A 20,566-nucleotide genomic window follows, 5' to 3' on the forward strand; every position below is an offset into this window, starting at 1 on the left:
TCCACAACACTGGTTCCGTCTAACAACAAGACGAAATCAGTAGAGTAGTGGTCACCGTTTTCGCGTTCCAAGTAGAAGGTCGCGAGTTCAATTCCAGCTCAACCCTTTTTTATATGTGTTCTAAATCTTAACATCGATTACATCATTCACGACAACACATTCGTTGATTTAGTTTAATAAATAACCCAGCATCCTTTCCTTGGAAATTGGAGAGATGAAGAGGTAGAATTGGTCTCATGTAAAACAACGATGAATGAATTAATGATTCCCACTGGACCTTGGGACGATCGGGAGTGCTGATAGGTATTCAGTTTCAAGCAAGCTTTTATTGAATATTGAGCAACAACTAGGATAGCTCAGATGGCAAGGCAAGCGGCTGGTGATCGGAAGGTACATGGGTTGGAACCCATGCAACGGACATGTAATAAATTTTCTAGCATCTGTTGTGTTGTGGTGCGTACCTCGTCAGAAATAATGAAAACAATCACTATAGGAAAGACAACGCTGTGTCTGTTGTTCTTCTACTGTTTTCAGGTTAATTTTCCTGCAGTTGAATAATCGTTTAATAAATGTATAATATAGTATAATTTAAACGTTACTTCAAATGATAATCAAGCGTATAAATTATCGCTATCTAATGAAGAAGATGTCTAACAAACGCTGAATAATAAAAAAAAATTGACCGAATCTGTTCAACTCAAAGGAAGTCGAATAAAAGCTTCTCAACATACCTTAGCCAACACATGTTGTGGTTGAATAAATTCTCAAGATTTGTGTGAACAGAGCCTGAACAGAAGTTATTATTAAAAATTGTACAAGTATTATTAAGCATGCAGTTGAATAAAATCATCAAGAAGTCGTTTCTTCAATAGGCGATTGTTTGTTGGGTAGGCCTTTTTAATGCACCATCAATTAAGAGTGCACCAGGCGAGTTCAAGAGGAAACGTCAACCAAACCGTTTGTGTACATCAGAATAGGGATTTTTCACAACGCAAATTAAAACACTTTTCATTGAACGTCTTACTAATTTCCATCAGCAATTGTCTTGTTTTTGAACTGATTTGTATGTATGTATGTAAAGGAAACCACGTGGGTTCTTTTCCTTTGGTTTGTTTTTTCCGTCGATCTTGTTTTCCGTGCTGAGCACCAATGCTACCGACGTGCCAGGAAGGCAGCTCCCACACCTGGACCCTACCTATCGACCCATCAACTCATGAACCGGGGACCAACGGCTTTACTTCCCATCCGAAGGAAGGCGTGATCAGAGATGTTATGCCTCAGAACATCCCGGCGGCACCGACTGGTATTGAACCCAGGCCTGCTGGGGTGAGAGGTAATCACGCTTACCACTACACCACCGGCGCCGTTTATTATATCTTTCTGCAGTTAAACAAAAACTATCGTCTCTGAAAGACTCTCGATTGAACTACACGATGAAAGCGTGACCAGGAGGCAATGAAATTCTCAAACACACTTACAACCGCTGATTGCAAAAAACAAAGCCGTTAAAAGAAACGGATCCAATAAACGTCACTCTCGCGAAAGCAGACCCGTCGTCGTCGAAAAAACAGGAATCGGTGGGCATTTTTGTGACATGGAATTTCCACTTAAAATCAACCGGGAATGCACTGAAAACACTTAATTTTGTTTCAAAAATAGTTGCGAACTAACCAACATCAAAAACTGAAATTGCCACAAATTTCTGGTCCGGGAGAAAAAGAAATCAAACAACGCAGATAGCGCCAAATCTTCTGATGCATGCAAACATGGTGAATCATGTTTTCTTTCTCGATTCTAAAACTTCTTGGAAAGCGAGAAAACTACCAATCACACACGTATAACCGTCCGGGAGGCAGAGTGCCAACGCTAATCCGGCAAATACAGCCAAAACTATGAAAACGAACGCACAAAATAGAGAGCAAACTTTAAACACCACCGTATCCGAAGGGGTTCGAAACTGCACTGCTCAGATCTGAACTGATTTGCACCTAAACTATTCACACACAAGAAGTCCGGAAGATCATACCTATCATAACCACTAAAGCATTGCTATTATAATTTTCCATTTTTCTCAACATAAATATTCCTGAATACTAGCAGGATCCTTGCAAAAATGATACAGAATTAAACTTTTCAACTGTAAATCAAGTTTTTGAGCATCAATGAACTGAATCAATTTATCAGGAAAGGTGAAATAGTGTTTCGCTTCCTAAATATGTCTCATGGCAAAAATGTCTGCTCACAATCACTCTTTTGACGTTCTTCTTTCACCACCACACTGAACCAAAACATCATCCTTTGATCGAATCATTATTGCTTCACCCAAGCCCTATAACTATTATCAGATGATTCATTCAGTTCATCATCTGTTAAAACCACAATAACTTGGATGCTTATCATCCTAATCTAGGATGATTATAGTTCAATTTTTGAGAGCATAGGTGGACGTTAATCAAATGAAAATAATTAGTTAATTAAATACGATTCTTATTAATACTGAGTAATAGTTATAGCAACATTGTCTGTTGAAAATAGGTAAAAATTTGAGTATTACATTTCTTTATTTTTATATAATTATAAGTAGAGTCGATCTTTCAGTCCGTACACCTATGTACCTCGAGCTAAGTAGTTCCTACAAAGGTCGCAATAGCTCCGAGAGCATCTCCCAACTGAGATTAGATGTGATTCCTGTTCGCTTCGATTCAGTTGCGCCCTCCGCTCCGCTCCCGCAGGTCATGGTCCCCATCGTTATCGTTGATCCTGATTATCGAACACCGATCCCGTCTGCAGTGCCTCTAAGAAACTGTCCATGACACCTTCCCGCGTTCGAACGGCACCGTTGTAGAGCAAGTTTTGTTGGTACCGTTTCTGAATCTCCTGCTGGGAACGTTACTCGGCCTCCAGTGTTCGACGTCACAATTATGTGGCGAACAATCATCTTCACTGTACTGTTGTATAATTATCTTAAATTGAAATCATATTAATTAATTTAATATAAACCGAAGTATAAACTAAACTAAAACTTACCCATCATTGAAGATAACAGCCTACAGAAACTCAAAATTCAATTTGAAAAATTAAAGTTAAGTGCTTTTCAACATATCTGTCAGAAAAATCGCTGTCGACTTTTTGCATTTTCAATCACAGTTTCATACACCAACAGTTCATTATGAAAATGAATGATTCTCGTTATGGGCCTTCCATGATACATTTATCTCTCAGATATAAGATTAAGTTCGTTTGGTTTGGTACATTCCGGGAACAATTTTTAATTCATACAAGTTTCATGTCCATTATCATCTACTTTAAAAATGATTTTCACTTTATGCTTGGCATCCTTTTCACTTGTAGCGGGTTTCATTCGAAAACAAGAAATTGGCATTTGTTAACACACCGTATGACGAATCATTCGATACATGGCAGGTCTTTTCTTACAGTGCAGAGGTTGAATCGATGGCTTAAACGCTGTCCAGACTGGAGAGTTATAACATATTAATACGGGAATTTTGCGAAAACCTTTTCATAGGATGGCATATTTGCTTTCAAATTCTATCGGAGATTTAACCATAGAGGTAACTCTAAGACCAGAAGGTCCCGAAGAAACGAGCTCAACTTTTTGGCTCAGCTCTGGTACTATCATCGGTCCCAAGCTAATCGATTCACCCCTCGAAACATAGGAAAATCGACTAGCCCCTCATTTTATCTGTCAAACTTTCATAGCGAATCAAAACCGAGGGGGGCGACTCTATCCACGATGCAGGGAAAATTGTGTTTTGCTGTGGTTAGCTGTGCGCACGCTGAGTAGATATGAAGAAGATTGATGACAATTTTGAAGATTTCCTGCAAAAAAATGATGCGCGATGCAAGTAGATGCGAGAAATCAAAGAAGATTTTTCGATGTTTGATTCGCTAGTGTGAGATTCGTTGAGCAACTAGAATTGAGATTTAGATGTGTCACCCCCCTCGATCAAAACAAACATAGTGTAGTATTAGAATTTTGACTAGAATGGGGTACGTAATCGATTTGCTTGGGACCAATTGGCTAGTCAAGTAGTGAGCCAATATAAAATCGTTAGTTTCGTATTGATTGTTGATTTATCTTTTTAGCGATCGATGGTGAGACTTTGTCAGTCTTTTTGCATTTGTATAAAAAAGCGACGCAATTTACTTTAGTACGTTTTCTAATTCTAATTTCATTTTACTCGAAAAAAGTGAGACAGACAAAAATTCATTTTAAGTCAGATTTTCTTCAAACCTTCAGGGAATAAACAACAACATTCTAATTAGGTTTCTACTTCATTGCCTTATTCGATTTCCGCTCAATAACCGAATGCCCGCACCTTGCCCTTGACACCATTCATAAGGTTTTGGGCAATGATGACTTATTTTGATACTTTTACCCACTGTTTCTTCAAAGCCAGCTCGTTCTACAACACCTTAAGTGATGGCCCAAAACTTTTCAATCGGGCGAAGTTCCGGCGAGTTCGGTGGGTTGACGTCATTTTGTACAAAAACAACATTGTTGTCTTTGTATCAGTCTAACACCGGCGGTGCGTAGTAGCAGGATGCCAAATCCTGCCAAAACAGCGTCTTACCTCCGTGAGACCACAGGAAAGGTAGGAGGCGCTTCTGGAGACATTCGTCCCGGTAGATTTTCCCGTTGATGGTAACCGTCGTGATGTACGGCTAGCTTATCTTTGCCGCACAAACATATGGCCTGCCAAACCAAGAACTTTTCGACGAATATGTTCACCTTCTTCTTCCTTACCTCCTCAGGAACGTAAAACTTCTGCAACGGCTACTACTTTGTGTCCGCCTTGATGTAAGTCTCGACGTCCAATACAACGCACCTCGGTTTCGTCAGTCACACCCGGTACAGCTTCCTGGCGCGGGTTTTGGCCACCGTGTTTTGTTTGCCGTTCCGGTTCGGTGCCTTTCGAACTTTGTAGACGTGGATGCCGGCACGTTTCATCGTTTTTTGGACAAACCAGATGGGAACATCCGCCTTCTTCGGCCTTCACCGGGTCAGCTGCCTTCGGTTTTCTGCCACAACCTGCCCATCGCTGGGTCATCTGGGTCTCCCTGAATGACTTCACCACCCGGGCAATCGTCGAAGGATGGATTGCTAGGTGTTTCCCGATCCATATTGATAACCATTTGACAGATTGTGGTGAAATTCTGCCAGCGTGAACATTACACTTTTAGCTAGATTCAGTCAAAATTTCATCAATTTTTACCCACACGCTAAAAAGTAACAACACAATCAATGTGTCTCACTGTTTTCGAGTACAGTCTTTAATTCAAACCCAGTTTTTGCCTTTACGGCGAAGTCTTCTTTGCTTTGAAGCCTTAAAACAAATTAATTAAAATGCCTTATTTTTACCGAACAGTTCAGCGGTTGAAAGTTCCGTAAAAATGACCGAAGTCGGTAATCATTTCTAAGTGTGTAGAGTCGCTCCCCTCGGTCTACGTTTAAAGGAAAGATCAAAATTATTTGTTTGTCATTTTATACAATCTACGTGCGGTCCATTTTTCCTTAGTTCTGTCTAAATAATATTATTTATTGTAAACATTCAGAGAGCCTAAAACCACTTTGCGCTTTACCTTTAGTAGGCAACATTCAAAAACATTCAATTGTGAAAGGGCTTCGTTTTCTGAGCACAACGATATTTTACGAATATGCAATTACCCCAATACCCGTAAAGAACTCAATTACAAATTTATGACTGAAACACTAATATTAGAATCAATAAACAGACTAATATTACTTTAGTAGTAGCAAATTCAAATTGTTTCGATGGTTCCGTCCAAGGGGTAGGTCACTCCGCACACCAATCTTGGGTCAACATTTTTTCAGAGTGCCGCAAGTGTACCGCTGGTGTGCCGATTGTGCCGGCAGTGCTGGGCATAGAGCAAGCCGAACTTTTTCAAAAAATGCGAATAGTATGGTATATTTGACAACCCAGTGTTTCTGACAGCTTGAATGTTTAGGTTTGCAATCGCAACTACCCCGAAAATTTCGAATATCGTGCTCGATAAGGATTCCTTCTACCGACGAATAAAACGCCTCTATGCCAGCTGGAAGGAACCAGAGTCCATGATGATTCGCTGCAGTAGGTGGATTGCATTCTGATAGCAGTCGGCGTAGACGAGGAAACCAACATGGCCAATTTTGAAAAGCTGCTAGAGGCGATTAAGGGATCCAAGGATGGCAAAACGTTGAGCGTCTTTTCCAAGAACAACTTCCCGGGTGAATTCTGTGAATCGTGGCGAGCCTTCATCAAGGACACTTCGACATGGTGGACATCAGCGTCTCAATCGCGTACATCACGCCCTCCAAGGAGGACTCCACGGTTATCACCAACAGACGGTAGACGTATTCAACAAGTACCTCAAGGATCACATCATGTAGATTATGGATGCTGATAAGAAAGTAAAATGTGCCAAACTGTCGGAGGGTGTCGAGCAGGCACTGCCCAACTAACAATTTTAGCTGCAGACTAGCTTATACAGCCGAAAATTGCCTTATGCAGCTAATGTTTGTCTGTATAAGCTGATCTGCAGCTAAAATTGTTTGTTGGGTGAAGGATAAAAGGTACGTCTCCGGTGTGGATACCAACTAGTTGGACATGTACTACCCGGCGATTATCCAGTCGGGTGGTAATTACAGCTTAAAGTTCAGTGCATTCAGCGACAAGAACTATCTGCACTTTGGATCGATCATCTGTGCTCTGGGTGCGCGTTACAAGTCCTACTACTCCAATGTCGTCCGAACGTTGCTGGTCAATCTGACGGAAACAATTCAGAAGCACTACACCTTACTGTTCAATCTGGAAGATGAATTGCTGAAGGTGATCATTACGGGCAAGAAGCTCTAGGAGGTTTTCGACGTCGGAATGATTTATACCAAGAAGAAGGATCTCAAGCTAAGACGTTGGGTTTTACCATCGGATTGGAGATCCGGGAGAATTCGATCCTAGTACCTCAATAAGTTACATTCAGTTTAAAAAAATGTAAGTTAATTAGGGGCTGTTCATAAACTACGTAGACAGTTTAGGGGGGGGGGGTTGACAATTATCCACGGCCCATACAAATTTTTAAAAAATTTGTATGGAAGATTGTCTACGCAGGGGGAGGGGGGGGGGGGTCAAGAATCCCAAAAAACTGTCTACGTAGTTTATGAACAGGCCCTTAGTTTAAGATGAAGCAATAAAAATTCCGTTTGATTGTGCCGTGAAAATTAGTTCGGTATTGTTAAAATGAGCTTGGTTTGGTAGACAACCAATTGACCGACTACTTTTCACGGCACAATAACACGAAATTTTTAATGCTTCCACTCAACCTAATAAACTTTTATTTTTATTAAAAAATCTAGAACCATTTATTTCATCTCGTATAAGATGACACATATTTGAAAATAAAACTATTCTTTTACTTAATTATAATTTAAACGGACATCTTGCTTCAAATTTACATACGTCGCATCGGTGATAAGGCCACAGTTGTTACCCTTCACCGCCATCAAAGCATATCCATCGTTGCCCCAGTAGTTGGACCAGTAGTTCTTGATTAGCCAGTAATCTTCTCCTTTGAGTTTTCCGTATCCAACCGCCGCCACTGCATGATCCAATCCATCCAAATTGCTCTTGCATTCCGGTTCGTAGTACCAACAATCAATACGAAACTAACAATTTAAAATTGGCTCACTACTTGACTAGTCTATTGGTCCCAAGCAAATCGATTAACCGACCCCATTCTATTTGAAATTCTAGTACTACACTATGTTTGTTTTGATTCGATATGAAAGTTTGACAGATAAAATGAGGGGTTATTGGTTTTTCCTATGTTTCGAGGGGTGAATCGATTAGCTTGGGACCGAAGAGAGTACCAGAGCTGAGCCAAAAAGTTGAGCACGTTTCTTCGGGACCTTCTTGTCTTAGAGTTACCTCTATGCTAATACTCTGTTTCGAGAGGTTGAAGCCCGGTGACAGGTGGACTTCATTTACATCGACTTTTCAAATGCATTTGACACAGTGCCACACGTGTACGCTGCCGAAAAATTAAGAGCTATTGGATTCCCTACTTGGTTAGTTGATTGGATTTTCTCTTACTTGGACCGACCGCCATTCCTTCGTTTCGATCAATTCTGCACGCTCGAAGGCCTTTGCAATTACTTCGGGAGTACCGCAAGGAAGTGTGCTCGGCCCAATGCTGTTTGTCCTTTTCGTCAACGATCTGTGCCTTCAGATTTCTTCATTTAAGCAAATGTTCGCCGACGACCTGAAGATGTTCAGAGTCATCGCGACCGTACTCGACTGCCTCGCCCTGCAAAATGACATAAATGGGCTACTCCTATGGTGCCAAGAAAATGGTATGAGTGTCAACACAGGAAAATGCAAGGTGATATCGTTTTCCCGTCGGAGCACCACCGTCAACCACCAATACACAATTGGATCCGTGTCATTAGAGCGTGTTACCTCAATTTGTGATCTTGGTGTTACTATTGACTCGAAGTTAAGATTCAACGAACATGTTGCACTTGTCACGGCTAAAGCTTCTACGGTTCTTGGAAGCATTCGACGCTATACGTGGCAGTTTACAGACATTTTTGCACAAAAAACATTGTTCTGTACTTTGGTACGTAGCATCCTGGAATACGCGGCCTCTGTCTGGACACTTATCACGCATCGCTGATCATCAGAGTCGAAAGAATTCAGAAGGTTTTCATTCGATTCGCGCTGCGCAACCTTCCATGGAACGACCCGCTAAATCTGCCTGACTACACTGCACGCTGTATGCTGATTGATTTGGAAACCTTACGTGCTAGGCGCACAAACATTCAGCAACTAGTTATTTTCGACTTACTGCGTGGCAACATTGATTGTCCTCAACTACTACAGGATGTACCTCTATACGTTCCACCCCGACAGTTGAGGAGCTCACAACTTGTCGCTGTGCCGGCTCACCGGAGTGGTTACGGTTTCAACAATCCATTCGACGCTTGTCTGCGAGCTTTTAACGATACCAACGAGGATTTCGATTTTGTGATTTGCAGAAGTACTTTTAAAATAGGATTAAGAATATAAGGTAAAGTAGTCTGTACGATTTTTATTTTTAATCGAAGATGAAACAACAAATAATCAAATTAACAAATAAACAAACTATCCCTAAGTATAACGCCCTTTCCTTTGCATAATAACAGTTAACAATCGTAAACATTCGCTAATGATGTTTTACAATGCATTCGTAGCATGTTATTGTTTTATCTACATCTGTGCTTCCATAATTCAATGGAAGTTTTCAAGTTATTTATGCAATTCCCAAAAACGTGACATATGCGAAACATTTTTCGTGATTAAAGCGAGAATTAAATTAAAACCCAGATAAAACCGAAATTCCACTGTATGACATGCATGCTTGGCATACACAGTTTTGGTTACGAACTGCTCATTTGCTAATAACTTTGCACACGGTTGACAAAACAAAGTTTTTTTTTAAAGCAATCGATAGAATCGAGTTTAAGCTTGTAATAGATACGTAGTAGATTTTAATTCTAGTAACAAACTGTATTTATTTTTGCGTTGTAAAAATGAAATGAGTAATGCTTGCTGCACATCTCGGACTTTCAGTGTAAAAATACATTGGTGTTGATTCAAATGTTAAGATTTACCTATTCTTTGCATGTCTATAGTAAACTATAGACATTCAAAGAAAAACAAATTTTATCAACTGAGTGAAAAGTAATTAACAAATGAGCAGTTGGTGTATAAAACTGTGCATGTCAAGTATGTTTACTTTTCAATTTGAGAAATATTCCAAAAAAAAAATGGTGACACCAATCTGTAGCAAACAGACACCCTCTAGTCAAAATATTGATTCCAACCGGCTCATCTGTGTACGAACTAAAACCCAGACGGACATTACCTCCCGGAATGCACCAATCACCATCGAGAATGATAAGATGTTGTGGAGCATACACGTATGCGCATAGCTCATGCTTCCAATTACAATTCTCATCACTAAATGAAATATAAATGGCGCGAGATGCTGGAGCCACATCGTCAATCAACAAACAACTATCAACAACAACCGATCTTGCTCATTATTTTTGTGAATCAAGCAATACTTTGTAGAAGAATAGCTTTGAAACTAACTTACTCGTAAATGAAAACACAAAATAATTTATTTACAAATAGTTGAAACCGGAATATACTCCAGAAATGCCGCACCTCGTGGACTACTACAATCCGTGAGTATTGTTTTTTTTTTGTTTCTGAAAATCATCATTCTCGTTATGAAATATATATAGAACACGGATACAGATGCTCGAAAACATTCCCAGCCGCTAAATATAAACCGACAAAACACATTCGTTGAACTGGAGGCTTGTCTTGAACTTTCCGGCTGACCTTAGCGGAGTCTCGGTCTGTTATCATTTCATTGTATTATTGTGTATGTGAATGATGGTCCCACTTACTTACGCAAAACAATTTTCTTCTCCACTGTTCGCCCGTCCTCCAGAAATGATAATGATGCAAGTCGTTCCTCTTGCTGCTGCGCTGGGCTGTTTACCCAGGCTGTGTGGCAGCTGGTGTTTATTTCCAAAAACATGAACTTTGTTATTCTCAACACACGCGTCGCCAGTATTGTTTGGAAGTATTGAAACCGGCTACTGGTCGTGTTCCATACTGATAACCGACCGTCAGTTCCATTCTCTCGATTGCATATATAGCCGATGCTGCGAGCCAGAGACTCTATTACCAAAGCCAACCGGTTCAGAACAGCATCTACTAAGAAGTGAAAGTTAAATCAGAAACGGGCGAAGCCGTGGTGTAGCATTGAAGAATTTATTGTTTTGCCTGTGATTCACAGTAGCTTGTAAGTGAACTAAAATGGTCAATCTATCCGCTTTACTTAGGCTCCCTGCAGCGATGGGGAGTCCCAAGTTGAAGACAGTCCCAAAGGCGATCTACAACCACCTTCGAGGATTCCCAGTCGTCAACGGCGAAATCACACAGCTCTCGTCAAAAGTTCGAGACTTTGTAGAACAATCGGCTGCCCTCTGCCAACCGGAAAAAATTCACATCGTCGACGGTAGCGAAGACGAAAGCAGAACCCTGTTGAAAATACTTCACAACCAAGGAACGATTCAACCCCTACCAAAGTACGACAACTGTTGGCTAGCTCGAACCAATCCAGCGGACGTAGCTCGGGTGGAATCCAAGACGTTCATCTGCACCGAGAAACGGGAAGAAGCGATTCCCACCCCGAAAGAAGGTGTCAAAGGAGCCCTTGGAAACTGGATCTCTCCCGAAGACTACAACGCAGCAATTCAGGCACGCTTCCCTGGATGCATGAAGGGTCGCACCATGTACGTCGTTCCTTTCTCCATGGGACCGATCGCTTCCCCCTTGGCCAAAACTGGAATCGAAATCACCGATTCGGCCTATGTCGTGAACTCAATGCGCATCATGACCCGGATGGGAGAAGATGTACTGGACAAACTGTCCGATAACTCGGTAAGGCCTTTCATCTACGGTTGAGAAATATCATTGAACTAATCAATACCCTCTTCCCACAGGACTTTGTCAAATGTTTGCACTCGGTTGGAACCCCAGCCAATGGTAAAATCTCTATGCCTTCCTGGCCTTGTGACCCAGAACGGACCATCATTCTGCACAAGCCGGACAACAACGAAATCGTATCCTACGGATCCGGCTACGGTGGCAACTCGCTGCTCGGCAAAAAGTGCCTCGCTCTTCGCATCGGTAGCACCATCGCACGACGTGAAGGTTGGCTCGCCGAACACATGCTCATCTTGGGCATTACCAATCCCAATGGTGATAAGAAATATATTGCTGCCGCCTTCCCGTCCGCCTGTGGCAAAACCAATCTAGCCATGATGAACCCTACGCTACCGGGATACAAAGTCGAATGTGTCGGTGATGACATCGCTTGGATGAAATTCGACTCCAAAGGTCAACTGCGTGCCATCAATCCGGAGAATGGATTCTTCGGTGTTGCTCCGGGAACCTCGTCCGCCACCAACCCGAACGCCATGAACACCATCTACAAAAACACCATCTACACCAATGTCGCCTCCACATCGGACGGAGGAGTCTTCTGGGAAGGAATGGAGGAAGAACTAGCTCCTGGAGTCGAGATTACCGATTGGCTCGGTCAATCATGGAAGAAGGGCGAATCGAAATCTCCAGCTGCCCATCCAAACTCCCGGTTCTGCGCCCCGGCTAGTCAATGTCCAATCATTGACCCCGCATGGGAAGACAACGAAGGCGTACCAATCTCAGCCATTCTCTTCGGAGGTCGACGACCTGCAGGTGTCCCCCTGGTCTTCGAAGCCAACTCTTGGTCGCATGGAGTCTTTATCGGTTCGGCGATGCGCAGTGAATCAACCGCTGCAGCTGAACACAAGGGCAAGGTCATCATGAACGACCCGTTTGCGATGCGACCATTCTTCGGATACAACTTTGGCGACTACCTGAAGCACTGGCTCAGCATGGAACAACGGGCGGCCGAAGTTGGTGGCAACATGCCCAAAATCTTCCACGTCAACTGGTTCCGCAAGAATGACCAGGGCAAGTTCCTGTGGCCCGGATTTGGCGAAAACAGCCGAGTGTTGGATTGGGTTCTGCGGCGAATCGACGGTGAGGAATGCTACCAACAGACACCGATTGGTCGCCTCCCAACGCCCGGATCAATCAACATGGACGGCTTGGGCCAACGAATTGATGAAAAGGAACTGTTTTCGATTCCAAAGCCGTTCTGGCAGAAGGAAGTCGAAGAAATCAAGCAATACTACGATAATCAACTGCCTCACGATCTGCCCCAGGAGATCGGTAAGGAGTGGCAAGAACTGAAGGGCCGCGTGGAAGACATGTAATGACTGTGTAGATTTAGCTCTTTAGTTTAGGAACGATAATTTATAACCACAAACAGTGTAAATTTTGTAAGTATTAACGTGTACACGAGTAGTGTAAATAAAATAAGAACTTTTTTGTACGAATCTGAAACTGTTCATTCCAATGCCGTAGAGAATTTCTTCTAAATCATTCGAAACTAGCCGTCAAGCAATTACGGCTAACCACATTTGAATAAGTAGTTTTTATTCGAAAGAAACTGTGACCGACATCATACAGGAAAATACGTCCGCTCCACTTTGGCGGGAGGCTACACCGGGCAAGAGAAGAGATGAGTCAAATCAAATAAAAAGTTTTACGCTTGGCTCCGCTCCAAGGCTGAATCAACTTGTGCGGTCAAGGGAATAGGTAATGTGGTGCTAGTGATAGGTAATATTTATTGCGTATTTCGTTCATTTTAGATCATATGTATGTGATTTGTGCTTATCATGCTCGTGGCTGTGATGGTGCTAAATTGTGAACGCTAACTGAATGGAAGGCCGCTGCGTGTAAGCTGACTTTTTTGATTGAAACCAAAGTCTTCAAGTGAATAATTTCATTTGATGGGAGTGTCACAAGTGACAACTACGCAGTTTTAATCAACTTTGTTTACATTATTCACATGCATTTTTTTAGCTTCAGATGCACAGTGGATTGAAACAAATTAATAGCTCCTCAGTAGTGCAGCAATTTGGTATCTTTTAGAAAAATTCAGTCAGTGTGGACCAAATCAATTTCAGTTCAGCAGCATTGGTTATATGCGGTTTTGTTTTATATCTTCTGAATGACTTGATGGCAAGTTCAACTTTATCAAGGCTCTGAAAAGTTTCATTCAAAGGCTACAAAAACGATATTTTTAAAGCTAAACTCCGTTGAGCTGAAGTTTGCATCCACAAAGCAGGCTTTGTATAGCTTAGTCGTCAGGTTACTGGCTATTGCAAAATTTCATTCATGAATTGAAAGAAATTAAATGCTCTACAGCACGTAAACAACCCAATTACCGATAGGGTTAACTACCCCATTTCCGGCCTATTAAGCACAACCCACACTTAGTCTTTCTTAATCTAGCGCAGTTTAGTACCAAACGGAATGTTATTATTACTGATGGCTTTCAAATTTATTTACCTTTCCGTACGTACCGTAAGATTTGATAAAGAGAAACCAATTGTTGAGAAATTGTCAAAAGTCTAACACTACTTCTTGACGCCAAACTCGGCCTACGGACTCTAAACTCGGCCTAACGCATTGAAACGCCATTGAAACGCCAATGAATTCACTTTGGCCTATCGGGGCGCCTCTTTTGTTTTTGGGAATAATGGGTGCAAACCTTCATATCACGCGTTCTCATTGACTTCGTTCCGTAGCTTATTAACTAAAGTATCGTTCCAAGCGCATAATTGACTTGTTAACTCTGAAATCATGGATTTATTTGAAGTGTTCTGCTTGATAGGCCCCAAATGGGCGATTAGGCCGAAGTAGTTCTCTACCCTATTATATCGATACCGTCGATACACTGCTACCCTGAGTTAGGTTCCTAGCAACCAGCAACCTATGCAATGCACAGTGGGGATTAAAGGGACAAAAAGGATTAAAACTGTCTGCCGCTAAAATCCTAAATTATTATTCTCTTCTTCTTTGCATTTGAAGCTGATTGCTACGGATCTTAGCTTATTGCGTACTCTCAACTTAATGTTCTAGATGCACTTCCACAGTTATTGATTGAGAGCTTTCGATGCATCTGTCATTTTGCATTAGTATAATTGTGTGGCAAGTACAATTTTGCTCTATGCCTAGGAAAGTTGAGAAACTTTCCAACCCGAAAATATCCTAGACTGGACCGGGAATCGAACCCAGCCATCTCCAGCATGTTCTTGCTTTGTAGCTGCGCCTTTATCGACTGAGCTAATGGAAATCAAAAATATGTATAACATTTCTAACATTCAGAATCATAAGGGCCTAGCTGCGATGATCGATTCTCTTCATCGATTTTCTCTTTGTATTAGTATACTTAAGTGAAACAATTTTCCGATTTTTCCAATACAGTGATGCAAAAGGATGCATTGGCTAGCAGAAGCAACATCAAAGGCAGCGAGAAAAATTAATCTAGATGCGTTATTAAAAAAAAAAGAGATCGAAGTAGGCCGCGCTGCAAAAATGACGTGTTTTTGTTTTGCTGCGTCGTTTTCGTTCTAGTGAAATGTTATAAATTTACATTTTCATTTTTAAAAAAAGTGTTAATTTGAAAGTACAGAAGTGATGTTGAAAAGGGCATTAGTGAAAATTTTCAAATTCTTATCCGTTGCATGTGGTGCCGACTGTTCTAACCTACGCGTAGTTACGCTCAGCTATGTTTATTTACCTTTTCGTTCCTCTGTCATCGATAGGAAATAGGGAAGAGCACTACTTCATCGTAATCACCCATTTCCGTTCTATCGAGCAGAAATCATCAATAATATCAATGATTTCACCGTGCACAAATCAATAATACGTTTGTCCCGACCCGTTAGTTCACAAGCCACAACATGAAGCCTAGTACAGCGCATTGTATGAATATTTACACTCATTGTTCTCAAAACAAAAGAAGCGCTCCTAGCGAATCCACTTTTTGTACCATCATTCGTAGGACGAAGAAAATCTTATGGTGTTTCAATGCGTTAGTACGGAATTGAAACTCGTAGGACGAATTTAGAACCAAGAAACAGTGTTAGATTTTTAATAATATCTCAACATTGTTTGACTCTTTATGAAATCCAACGGTACGTATGGAAAGGTGAATAAATTGAGAAGTTCCCGCATAAATCACAACCATACGATTACCACATTGAAAATGGTTTATCTTCCTCTGAAAACCATAATGAGAAAGGTTCAGTCAACTTTAATCAAACCATACCTAGATAAAGTTTTGACCATATGGATTAAGGTTTTCGAAGACCCAACCATACGAACAATGGGTGGTTAAGAACGTTCACCATACGGAATCTCGCTTGTTCCCATACATTTTTAGCAGAACAACTATAGCCTTACCACATCAGAAAAGGTTCTAGTTGGATATGTGAAACTATTTCCATTAACTTTCGAATAAGGTAGTACGGTTTAGAACCAACCATTGTTGTTAACTTCCTGATATACTATGAAATGGTATAAATTACCATACTTATTGACGTTATAATAAATACTGTCGTAGCTTATCCGGAATACAGCCATCATGAGCTGTTCTTTAATTTTATTGTGATTTACAAGATTTCTTTTTGTGGATACCTCCCTTGCCCTTGGTAACATGTTTATTGATCTTAATATTAAATGAATAAATAAATTAATTTGCCCTGCAAAACAAACTCCATTCCATTTCTGGAAAATAAAAAGGCCCCGGCAAAACGAACCTGCTTGGATTTCCTTTTTGGATGATGTGAGCCGCCAGCATCGAAATCTCCTTCACATGTAAACGGCTGCTAGCCCTGAATATTTGTGTAGAAATTGCATGCACTTTTAAGAAATATTTTATACTTTAAGCTAATATTACCAAAGATGATTTACCGAGGGTTTTAAAAATAAAATAACGAACAAAACAACACAATGAACTTACGAGCACAGTTTCAATCAAAAGCGTTTTCTTCTGTTTGTACCAATTGTAAAAACATAAAGCAACCATAATCGAAACACGTAAGCGTTGTACTAGTTGTTTACAACTTTTATTCGTAATGTTTTGCAACAGTTCAGTATAGTTGATCAACCGTAGCAAAATTTAGCTGGAACATACCAGAAACTGTAACAGTTGAAAGTAGTGTTTCTTTAATGTTTATTACATTCCATAAACCATAACAAAACTATTTTGTGTAAAGTTAACATAGCTAGTAAGGTGTCAGTGAAGTTTGAACTGTTCTAGAAATGGTATTTTTCTATGCGGGTTATCTTTGATGAAAACATTTCAAGTTTTGTTCAAACCCTTTCCAAAAAGAGAGGTAAAGTGCAGGATGTGTAGGACGGAAATTAGATCAAAACCCCTATTCATCTAATTAAAAACGATCATTAACGATCATTTTGTAAGTTTTGAAATTTTCAAAACTTACAAAATACGCGTCAATCAAGTATTGCACTACTGCTTGATTGAAAGTTTCAGTACATTATGAATGGTGTATATTTGCATCGATAATGTATTGGAGCGGGGCTTATCATGTGTGAAAATAGCTTCGGAATGCTTGCGTTCTTGAAATGGGCTATTGTAGCCGCGGTAGAGCTGTCACCTTCTAAATCCCGGGTTCAAGCATCTTGCATTCATAAGCAATGATTGCAGGCAGATTTTATCCATAATGCCACTGCCAGACAGTGGGAGTTAGACCAAGGACGAATCTTCATTCTAATCTTCGATTCCACATACTATCAATAACCTTTTACACATGAGAACCTCTTATCGATCAGAATGAATTTTGCATATGTTTAGGATCAACTAACATGTTCAGGCGCAAAGGAGCAACAGGATCGAGCTGATAACGTTTCTTAATTCCAAAATCTGAAGACTGTTTTGAATAATATGTTTAGGTAATGGGCAGCAACAAAGGACAGATAAACTACTTACAGCTTCTATTTATTAAATCCTTGATATAAAGATTGTCAGCAACGGCGGCTGGGCATATCCTATGGCTTACCCTCTCTACTAACAAAAATCCACCCTTCCCGTGACACTCATGAGGGGTTGTAGAGTTCTCTGCATCTCTCTTAAGTAAGTGTCGGACTAACATTTCTTCTCGTTCCCCACCAGATGCAAGGACGTGGCCAGGACAGCTCTGGTCTGTTGGAGGGAGACACATCCTTTATCTAAGAGGTAGTAATTAATCACAAATTACTATCTAACAGCAACGGATGAAGTTGGGTCTCCTTCTTAACAACAGTTTGGAGCTCTTACCACCTACGACATTGTGCAACCTGGTTTATGCTATGCTATGCTATGAGTTATTAATGCAAGAAAAAATCGATGAAGTAAATCGATTATCGCAGTTAGGCCCTTATGGTTCTGAACGCTAGATTTAGGAAATATATTGTTTTCTTAAGGTAAAAAGTCGTTTGAATCGAATCCGCTTGCGTTTATTCTGCGCAACATAAGTTTGTGTTAAACGCTTATTTTTTTTTTTCAAATGTGGAATATCAGAATAAAATTCTCTCGCATCTGTTTCATTTTCCGTCCTTAAACTAGTTCAAACAACTTACTGAATAGTTTAAGCACATTAATCAAGAGTCTTCCAGCTTGCTTCTACAGGCAAGTAGTATAATCAATATATTGACCATTCACTGCCTGATGCCGATCAAATTTTCAGCAATTCGGACTATGTTAGTCATTCAGTGTTTGGAAAATCATTCTTAAATCGCATTCATTGCAAGACTCACGTGCGAATACGCCAAACAAAATTCACGCTTGAGATTATCATGCATATTCACGCACTCACACTCACAACGCAGAAAAATCATTCCAGCTTTAAACTCATAAAAACCACTAAAACGTCAATTGTATGCAAACTAACACTTCCAACCCCTGATGCACAAACAATAATAATAACAATTAATAGCGCTGACATATAAAGAAATGAATTTTTAAACCTCAAAACTAATCGGTGATTCATGCGACGTTGAATTTAGGAAGGCAAAACTCATAGGCGTATAAACTTTTGAGTTTTTGAGATTTTCCGAACGCATTGTGATGATGACTCTGTAACTCTCAATCCTGAGAACCCCGAACGCGCCGTAAAAAGCCTCATGGAAGCCCCCATTCCATCCATCTCAGTCCTGCCATCAGCAGCCTTCGTTCGTCATAGTTATTTCGGACCTGCTGTCGGATGTGGAGAGGGGGTCGACCCACTCCAACCCACTCACTATGGCGAGTATGTAATCAGACTCGATGATCGTCAGTTGTTGCCTGATGTATCTGTGATTTTCAGGTAGAACAATCGTTCGAATCCTTGCCGTAAGCAGGGCGCCGTGATCTTCTACCAAAACGCCGAATGAATTCTTATGTTCAAGAGTACCAACTAGCTGTATCGGATCGTTGCTAGGATGTAATTGTCCTATGCAAAACGTGACTCGATTCTCGAACGCTTTCCAGTCAAGTCTTTAGTCCTGACTACGAAGTCTTTCGTTGCGATCACAATCTTAACAACAGCCGTAGCTGTCCGTGGCGGGTTGGAAGCGAAGGCCATCGAGAATGATTCATGGAACAATGTGGAGCAGGTTTGGACAGCCATCAATCCGGGTGATCGCACACTATTTCTACGTGCTCTGTACATTCCACCTGATCGAGTCCGGGACAATGAACTCATCGATACTCACCACTGTCGGTCAGTTTTCACAGTTATCGAAAGTGCCACTTCAGTTGATGAGATATTTATTTTGGGTTACTTCAATCTGCCAGGCTATTAAGCTTCTCGAAAACTACAGCGCAGCAGCGCTTTCTCAAATTAATCATTAGTTAACGAAAATAATCGTGAGCACTCAGGACAGGGCTCCATTAATTTCTTCGGCTCCTTGTGCACTAACTAAGCCAGTTCTGCATCACCCTCCTCTAATTGTCACTGTTGAGGACAAACTCGTGCGTGATTTCGACGATTATCCTGCTGCGGTTTCTTATGACTTCCGTAAAGCTCACCACCGTAGCATCATACACGCAGAAAAAAATATTTTAAGCGTAATAATATTTGACGTAAATTTAATAAGAATTTCATTTTGTTTTGGCTGCAAAAAGAAATCATTATTATTTCAACAATCCAGTATCTTTGTTTCTAAAAACCCATGGATTGTTAAATCAAAAAGAAAATATTTTCGAATTTATACAAGAGAGCTTTTATGGTTTTGACGTAAGCTGTCAAATTTGGCAGCTGGGTCAACAAAAAAAAATGTTTGTTTTTAAAAGAGATTTTTTGTTGATTCAATCAATTTATTTTATTTAGACTGACAATATACGCAGTAGAAATAAAAATATGTTTATTGATTCATTATTCAATAATTTGGGATTATATTTATGTTTTGTTTTCTATTTGTAACAAACAGAATAACAATTGAAACCTTTCTGAGGCATAAAATCTCTCCGGTTCATGAGTTGATGGGTCGATAAGTAGGGTCCAGGTGTGGGATCGGCCTTCCTGGCGTCGGGAGCATTGGTACTCTGTACTGAAAATAAGATCGACGGAAAAAATAAAGGATAAAAAAGAAAAACTGTTTATATTTTGCGACTGCAGCATACTTGCTTACCTCTATAGAGCTGAATCAAACGAGAATTTTTTTGTTATTGTTTACATTTTTGTCCGGGTGGAAACGAGGGAATGGTTGGTAGTTATTTTTGCATTCATGGCCCGGGGAACAGACACAACAAATAAATGTTAAATTAAAATCAACTATTGTTGGCTTAATAAAAGAATATTGTTGTTTTTACAATAGTTGCAGTTGAAGAGTGGCTTATTAAAACAAAAAGAATCTTATTTTGAATTTATTTGAATAAATATTATCGAAACAATAAAATGCAATATAATTTCAACCGGAATTATTTCTTAAAAACAAATGAAATTTTTTTTGGTTCAATGCAAACAATTTTCTGTCCGTGTAGATGTATTGTCTAGCATGGAATGGGAGAACATCCTTGATCCTGATGACGCTGAGGCTGTAGCGCA

At 40.4% G+C, this 20,566-nt stretch overlaps 1 protein-coding gene across 1 annotated transcript; it reads left to right on the top strand.

Moving 5' to 3' along the window:
• Positions 1-10,751: 10,751 nt before the first annotated feature.
• LOC135697432 (phosphoenolpyruvate carboxykinase [GTP]-like) lies at positions 10,752-13,016 on the top strand. Its single transcript, XM_065217103.1, has 2 exons — positions 10,752-11,519; positions 11,582-13,016. The coding sequence occupies exons 1-2, from the start codon at positions 10,893-10,895 to the stop codon at positions 12,899-12,901; spliced, it is 1,947 nt and encodes a 648-aa protein (XP_065073175.1). The 5' UTR covers positions 10,752-10,892; the 3' UTR covers positions 12,902-13,016.
• The last annotated feature ends 7,550 nt before the right edge of the window (positions 13,017-20,566 follow it).

Source organism: Ochlerotatus camptorhynchus, unplaced genomic scaffold (genome assembly GCF_037179485.1).
Source record: "Ochlerotatus camptorhynchus isolate MF236.1 unplaced genomic scaffold, CSIRO-AGI_Acam_v1.1 ptg000007l, whole genome shotgun sequence".
NCBI lineage: Eukaryota > Metazoa > Arthropoda > Insecta > Diptera > Culicidae > Ochlerotatus > Ochlerotatus camptorhynchus.

Bases quoted from the DNA above. Each gene is read 5' to 3' on its own strand.
- LOC135697432 (XM_065217103.1), top strand. From the start codon at position 10,893: ATGGTCAATCTATCCGCTTTACTTAGGCTCCCTGCAGCGATGGGGAGT. The intron at 11,520-11,581 runs GTAAGGCCTTTC...CTCTTCCCACAG, and splicing joins ACAAACTGTCCGATAACTCG to GACTTTGTCAAATGTTTGCA.